Source organism: Octopus bimaculoides, chromosome 3 (genome assembly GCF_001194135.2).
Source record: "Octopus bimaculoides isolate UCB-OBI-ISO-001 chromosome 3, ASM119413v2, whole genome shotgun sequence".
NCBI lineage: Eukaryota > Metazoa > Mollusca > Cephalopoda > Octopoda > Octopodidae > Octopus > Octopus bimaculoides.
Genome location: NC_068983.1, coordinates 136,398,417 through 136,407,343, shown reverse-complemented (window position 1 = coordinate 136,407,343; position 8,927 = coordinate 136,398,417). Strand labels below are relative to the sequence as shown.

At 36.1% G+C, this 8,927-nt stretch overlaps 1 protein-coding gene across 1 annotated transcript in view; it reads right to left on the bottom strand.

Annotated features, from left to right (window-relative positions):
- Positions 1-8,780, bottom strand: part of LOC106872359 (muscle calcium channel subunit alpha-1-like) — a 434,563-nt gene extending 425,783 nt beyond the window's left edge. Inside the window, 1 exon segment of the mRNA XM_052966564.1 lies at positions 8,298-8,780. Coding sequence (XP_052822524.1) covers positions 8,298-8,319 — 22 coding nt within the window. The 5' untranslated portion in view covers positions 8,320-8,780.
- Between the last annotated feature and the right edge of the window lie 147 nt (positions 8,781-8,927).

Sequence of the window (8,927 nt, the reverse complement as noted above, 5' to 3'; positions counted from 1 at the left end):
GAGGTCACAGAAGTGTGACGAAAGAACTCTGGCCGAAATAAGATTAAGATTAAGATTAATGTAATATAAAGCTGAAAAAAAAAAATTAACACCAAATATACAGTGCGTGTGTTTTTATTGGCTAAACTGGCAATATGACCATCCCCAAGTACAACAATATATATATATATATATATAAATATATATATATATATAAATATATATACATATATCATTATTATCATTTAACATCAGTCTTCCATGCTGCTATGGGTTAGACAGCTTGACAGGATCCAGTCAGGTGGAGGACTGCATTGGGCTCCAATGCATTAGAATAGTTTCTATGTACATATGTATGTATATATACATGTCTATATATATATATATATATATATACATACACACACACACACTGAATATATATCATCATCATTATTTCCCTTCCATGCTGGCATGGGCTGAACAGTTTGACAGGAGCTGGCAAATCAGAGAACTGCACTTGGCTCCATTGTTAACATGGTTTCTATACCTGGATGCCTTTCTTAATGACAAGCACTTTACAGAGTGTACTAAGTATTTTTTATGTGGCACCAGCACCAATGGAGTCACCAACTAACTTTCAAGACAAATACCCCTTAGCTGGGAGAGGTAGTAGTACTGAGGGAGGTGGCTTTTTGCCAGGTCGAAAGATTAATGTATAATACAGAAATAGAGATAGTGTCTTACTATAAAGGAAATATCTGGCTACCCCAGTAGGAAAAGGAAAGGAAAGGAAGGAGGGATAGAGTTAGAGAAAGAGAGATAGAGAGAGGGAAACATGCTGTTGGAGATGTATTGGGGAGGTGAGTATTAGTGGTACTGAGGGGATAGAAAGGGAAGTTTCATGAGAGTGTGTGGGGAGATGTTTAGAGATGGGGAAGAAGTGACTGTCGTAAGTGATACTGAGAGAAATTGAAGTGGCTGGGGAAAGGGGACTATGGTAGACATATGAAGGCATGGAGAGTATTTGCAGGAGAGTGGAGGATCCTGCAGTGAGTAATGATCATAGGTAAGGGAAAGGAGTGTGCTGGGCAGATGGGTTGTGGGAGTATTTTGACAGGGAAGAGATTTTGCATGTTGGAGGAATGGCTATAAAGGACATGCCTGTATGCATGGCCACAATTTTACTTAACTTGAAGTGTCTTCTCGAGCACAGTAAATCACCAGATGTCTCAGTCCATTGTCATCTCCTCATTGAGGTTCAACATCTGAAGATCATTCCTCACCAGTTTGTCCCAAATGTTTTCCCTCCACAATTAGAGTTTGGCACTTTTCTATGCACTGTTCCCATCCATCCATATCACATGACCATACCAGTGCAGTTTTCTCTCTTGCACACTACAGCTGATGTCTTTTATACCCAATTTTTCTCTTAAAAAATTTATGCTTTGCATCATACATCCAGAGGAGCATGCTGTCTTTCTTTTATTCAAGACTTCACATGATCTCTGCAGTCATAGGCCATGTTTCACTGCCATGTATCATAGTTGTCCATACACAGGCATCATACAATCTGACTTTTACTCTAAGAAATTTCTGTTCTAATTCTAGTAGAGATTCAACTATAAGAACAATGCCATCAGCATGGGGGAGATCCTAAGGGCAACCAATCTTAAATTCTTCTGTTATAGCATGAAAGACTATGACAAAGAAGAGAATGCTGAGAACTGAATTTTGGTGATCTACCTGCACACTAAATTTACTACTATACTCAATGCTGACTTTCATCTAACTGACAGCATCCATGTACATGGCTTGTATGGCTTTCACCAACCAGTCATTTGTCTCTAGCTTCCACATTAACTACCAGATGCAGGAGTGAGGGACCCAGTCAAAGGCTTTCTCCAGGTTGACAAAAGCCAAGTACAGAAATTTCTTTTCCTTAAATACTTCTCCTGCAATTACCCAAATAGGAAGATAGCATCAGTAGTGTTTCTCTCTTGCACAAAGTCAAGCCAAACTGCATTTCATATACATATTAAATATTCACAGACATACACATATAAATGGCTCATTTTGGTTTCATTTATGCAGACTACCTAACCCCACCTACTCCCCATATGGACATTTCCCATCAAGCCACACCTCTACCTCTATTCATCACACTACATTCACTTCTGCCCCAATCCCTAACCATCTGTTATTCTCCTCATAAAATTCTTATAACCCCTCACCCACTTCTGATCCACTGTCTATCCATCTTCAAGGATTTGCTCTGACACCCCAACACTTCCATCTTATCTTCTTCCCAGCTAGTCCCACTCAGTCTTATATAACGTGAGGTAGCCATGTCACTTCTCCGTAGCAACACACCTGTGCTTTCTCTCTCTCACTTCACTGCTTAAATAACCCTTCCCCCACTTAGTTGAGAGAACTTCCTTTTCTTGTTCTTTTCCTGTTTTGCAAGTTACTTTGTGACCTCACCAGTACCAGTGGCATGTAAAATGCACCTAGTACATGTGATCGGTGTTAGGAAGGGCATCCAGTCATAGAAAACATGTCAAAACTGATATTGGAGCATGAAGCAGCTGAGTGGCCTGCTGGATCCTGTCAAGCCATCTAAACCATGCCAGTATGAAAAATAGATGTTAAATGCTGCTGCTAAATACATACACACACACACACACGCACATACATTATTATTCATCTGTTATTCACATACATATCACAAACCACTCAGTTATTTTTGTTAGATCATTTTCATTTCTACTCCGGTACTATTTCTTCTACTGGAGAAGTTAGAACAACTGTTGTGCAGATGATGCCTACTGAGATAGAAGTATGTGTCAACAACTGTTCCCCCTACTCCCTTGCAGTTGATATCGATTGCCAGTAGGCAATTCTTCTGTCTTCTCTGGAAGGAAACATAGTTTCAATGAGTCAAGAATTTGCTTTGTATAATATTTAATGTACCTTTATTCATATTTCATGTTTGAATACATGCCACTAGCCACTGAGTTGTTCTTCTTACACAATTTTGTTTCATTTACGTGAATTATCTAGGTTATAATTGTCTTCACTTGACTTGTTCAGCTGGAGATAGATAAGGCAAATGTTGTGTTGAGGACAGCTACAGAAATAGAAATGCATGTGCACAGCTGTTCTCTTGTCTCCAGAGAATATTTCCCTTAATAGTGTTTCAATTTTGGAGAATTCTTGATTCTTGAGATTGTCTCCTCTTCTTATCTGGAAATAGTTTGAAGAGCCTTCAAATGATTGTTCTATCTTCTCTGGAAGTGGAGATAGTTTTAAAATATTAAGAATTTGTCTAGCATAATACTATATATACTCTTATTCAAACTTCTTATGAACATATGCACAAACACAAACATGCACCCCCCCCCCCCACACACACACACATACATATATACATATGTTGGGTCATCCCATAAATAATGCGTTTTTTTTTTTTAAATGCATGAACAAAAAAGTCAGAAGGAAATGGGATAAACTACCGGTGTCAACTTGCTATAAAAGCAGTTAGTAATTTTACCTTGTCCTTATTCTTAGTACAAGTTTTGAAGAGTGCAGTTCGATATTAACACTTATTTTTTCAAAGTTATAATGGAAGTGACAAAAGAGCATATTTAGCATATTTTGCTTTATGAGTTCAATAACAGCAACAATTCAATGGAAAGTGTGAGGAATATTAATGCAGTATATGGGGATTGGAAATAAGCATAAGCCAGTGTCAATGGTGACTCCAGTAATTCCGAGCCAGAAACTACACCCTAGAAGACAAGTCTTGTCCTGGATGATCTGTAGAGCTTGATGAGGATGTCCTGCAAAACCTGGTGGAACAAAATCCCATTGTAACTGTTGAGGAACTAGCAGAGAAGCTTGGATTTGGTGATTCAATCATTTATTGACACCTGCGTGCCATTGGAAAAGTCAGCAAATTAGGTCAATGGGCTCCTAACAAATTTTCCAAGTCTAATGCTTGGACACACACAGCAAGGATGATATTCCAAGGGCTGGAGCAGTTTGAATGGGAAACAATGCCCTACCCACCATATTCACTAGACATTGCTCCATCTGATTATCATTTATTTCACAGTCTGCAAAATTATTTGAACAGATAAAATATGAATTCTGTAGACGAGGTCAGAATAGTACTGGAGGAGTATTTTTCATCATGGACAAGTGAATTTTGGAGGAGAGGCCTTGCAAGTCTATCAGATAGATGGAAGAGCATTGTAGAAAATGAAGGAGAGTATATTTTAGATTAAATAAGAACATTTTTAAATCCTAATTTTGAAAAATAAAAGAAGTATTAAAAAAACCACATTATTTATGGGATGACCCAATATATACATACACACACCACTTATATACATAAGTATACACAGAACACATGCACACATACACACACATATATATACATATATATATATATATATACATATGTATACACATATATGTGTACCAATATACACATATGTACATACACATACATATGTGTATATATATACATCATCATCATCATCATCATACATATATATATATATATATATATATATATATATATATATATACATATGTATATGCACATGCATAATATATATAAGGCGTATGTACACACACATACATACATAAATGTTATCAATTATTCTTTCAAAAGCCAAAATGATCATGTTATAAAAATAATATTGGTTGATGTTTGTTTTTCTGTCAAGTTATTTATAAAAACAATTTAACATTAACCTGATGGATTACATGTCTATTAAACTTTTATAAAGAAAAACTTGACAGTGACTTCGAAGTTTCAGCTTGCTCACCTTCATGCGATTGTTTATGTATCTATACATAGATACACACACACACATATATGTATGTATGTGTGTACACACACACAGATATATATATATATGCCTAAAAATCAGAAAACAACACAGCATGTATGACTTTTGGAAACATTTTTTTTTTGCACTTACAACTGCTGAAGCATGGAATAAACTATCCACATCAGTTGTTAGCAGTTAGAGCACTACACCCTTCAAAACTTCCATGCTTCTTGAAATTCACTAACAGTATTGCTTGAAGCCTCACTTTTTTTTTAATGACACGTTCACTGTACTATACATGCACATTTGGCTACCTGAGAACTGTGTGCAATAAGTTCACACACACACACACACACACACACACACACACACACATATTTGCATAAGCCTGTTCTTTTCTTTAATGGCATGTAAATTTAGAATTTTTGAGATTATCTCCCCTCCTTATATGGAGCTGTCTCAATAATCATTTAGTAAATTATGACAAATTCTCTAGAAGTGAAAACAATTTTAATAAATCAAGAATTTAAGTTGTATGATATTTGATACATCTATATTTGTCTATGCTATTCTTATAGACGCCACTGGCCAATCTGAGTAATTTCTCAGTTAATTTTTGTTCTATATATGGATGTACGTGTATATGTACACGCGCGCACACACACATACACATATATAACAGAAAGAGAGATGCATACACACACATTACACAATATATATACATACACACACATACATACATATATACATGTATGTATGTATGTATGCATGTATGTACGCCTTGCTTATATGTATGTATCTCAGAGTATTGAGTACTCTTATCATTCAACACCTTAGCCCACAACGTTCTTATTCACTTATCTCTATCAGTTTTACCTCTCTATAAAGTGGTAGGCGAGCAACTAGACACGTGGGCTCATAAGGACCTTTTACTCGTGTCGAAGACATCGCTACCAATCTTGTTCTGGCGCCAGAAAAACGTGCCCAGCATATCTCTGTAAATGGCAATGTTAGGAGAACCTGTTAGTCTTTATGAAAGACGTGAAGCTACGGAAGATATCTAGTACACTATAAAGGGTTTGGCGTTAAGAGGGGCATCCTGCCATAGAAACTAAACCAAAAAGAAAAAAAAGAAAATGGAAAGGAAAAACGAGCGACATGCAGTCCACTGACTTGTGTATGTAACCAGTATCATTCGAATATACGTGACTCCGACAGTGGCAATCCGTCCAACCCATACCATCACATGTTGCTGACAGAAAACGATCAGTGATATCTGTTCACACACACACACATATATATATATAACACAAACACACACATATATATATAGCGTATAACACGCACAAACGCACATACACACACCTAATATATATAACAGAGACATGGATAATAAATATAAAATATATGTTGAACACGTACACAGCATATTTGTAGATAAATATACAAATAGCATACTAACTATATATGCATATAATATCCGTATGTATTCATACACATAATTTGTATGGTATAGTATATGATGTGTAATTTATAAGGAATAGTAATAATACTAATGACGGCGATGATGATGGATAGATAGATAGATCGATAGATAGATATATAGGTAGATAGATATATAGGTAGATAGATAGATAGATGTGAGTGTAATATGTTTGTATGCATGTATTCTTTTATTTGATATGGAACAAGTGTGTGTGAGTTTCTAAGAAACACAACCACACTTCACTTGTCTTGTTTGCTTCCATTCAAACAGTTTCTTCACAATAACCTTCATTGAGATGCTATCACAAGTAAAATAGAACTCAACTGCCATCGATGCTTTTAAAGGGAGAATGTGGAAGATCAGCATTCAGCAGAGAAAGGAAAAAATATATCATAACTTGGAATTGTAATATTGTAAAAGAAGAAAAGAGCAACTGAAGTATTAGTCCAGTTTTCAGCTCTTTTTTTTATCTTTCTCTATTTTACAATCATCTGTCTCTTGTTTTCTTTATTTGGCATTCGTGTTTGATCTCATCTACATACAATTTCTCTTTATCCCAAAGTTTTTCTCAGTATTCTAATTTCTCTTATGCTCAACTTTTTGACTATCTTTCACTTTCGCATTTCCTTCTGTTCGTGCTTCACTCACCATTCTCGCCATCTTTCCCAAAGTTAATCTACTTGTGTTTGCATTAACTTAGTAATACACAGCATAACACTTCCATTTATATATTTTCCTTTTCCTCTGATTCCGCATTTGTATTTTCTTTTTACTATTGAGGTTGAGAGAGAGATAGATAGATTGAGAGAGAAAGAGAGAGAGAGAGAGAGAGGGGAAAGATGATTGTCAGTGAGTAGAGAATAAAATGTCGAGAGAAACAGAAAGAGACTGACAGAAAAAGAGAGAAAGCCAAGTACGAGAGAAGAATAAGAAAATCAGAATACGAAAGAGTAAAAACTATAAGTGTATCTATACTATAATATAAATAGATTGAAAGAACGAGATGAGAGGCAAACAGAGAACCAAAAACTATTGCCGCCGAAGTGAAAGAAATAAAAAGATGCGGTGAGGCTAAAAAAGGTATGACAGTGCAGGGAATGTGGAATCGTAGAGACTTTCAGCTTGCACCTTTATCACTGTTGCTGTTGACAGCAGTTATGTGAGAGATACCGTTAGGTCAACTGGTTTGACATGAAACCACACCACATTCAGCGTTACGTACATGCATGCTGACCGGTTAAAGGAAAGGGTCTTCTAATGGTACTTCTTTATAGGAATGCTCAATTTAAAAAGGGGAAAGGGGCAAAGAAAAGCTCTAAAGAACTGAAGTATCATCTTAAAACCTGGATAGATGGAAACTTGAAGACAGTCTTGTGAGAGATTTGTTCCGATGCGTGTATGTTTCGGAGAGATAAAGTGTATAACAACACTGAAATGGCATGATCAACAATAAATAAGTTTTAAATTCTGGGGGAATGAGAAGTTGTCACGTTCATACCTAGCTCTAGACTCATTAATTAATAAGTAACATAAGCCGAAGCAGTTCTAAATGTGTATAGAAGCAGAATCGCAAGCTCGATTTTAGCGAAGAACTTAAATGTCATCCAAATACAGCACCATCTCCCTCTGTACTCACAAAAATAGTAAATAAAAACGACATATAACATTTATAATCAATTAGAAGACAAAGAAGAAGCATCGCTGTGGATAAAGAGTAATTAATAGAAGAAAACTGAAAGAGATAGAGAAGGAAAGATGAGGCAGAGAAGAGGAAGGAAAGGATAGATAGAAGACATGGTAAAAGATTAAGGAAACAAGAGCAAATATTGGTAAATAACAATACTGAACCATAAAATAAATGTATATGAGTGTAATTAGAAAGAAAGGAAACAGTTCCATTATTGAAGAAAAAAATATGCCGTTGTTATTGTTACGTTTTTTTTTTTTTTTGTTTTTTTTTTTTAAATCTCCGCTCACCCTCCTTAGTTCTTTCAAAGAAAGTGCCATACCTGCATCTTGAATAGTAGCCATTATTATACAGTGGAAAAACCCTGGGCGATTATATTTTAAGTGAGAAGGAAACCTTCTTAGCCACGACTCTCGTCCATTTTTCTGGCTATCACGGAATTTACTTGTTATCCGGGCTCTTGCTTCATAATATTTCCAGATATATTTCTGACATTTTCCCCTAGAATCTCTCTTCTCTGCCCTGCGCTGTTTCTGTTTCTACTTCGGTGAAAGAAGGAAAACAGGCGGAGAGAGGCTCAGAGAAAGAGAAGGAAATCAGTACTGAAGGTAGGGGAGGGTGTGTCTATATGTGAGAGTAAATGAGAAAGTAAGATAATAACAGAGTGGAGTGGATGTGAAAAGAGTGATAATGACAGAGAGGGAGTGGGTGTGAGAGAAAAATAATGACACATACGGAGCGGATGAAATAACGATAGAAAGAAATGAAAGAGTTGATGAATGCGAGAGCGAGAGATAAAAACGAAAGAGTAAGTGAAGTAGTAAGAGAGGCAGAGCGAAAGTGAGGATGAGTGGTTGGAACTAAAAGGTTAGCGGGGAGGATAGCAGCAAGAGATGTAAAATCACACACACACACACACGCATATATACATATATATATATATATATATATA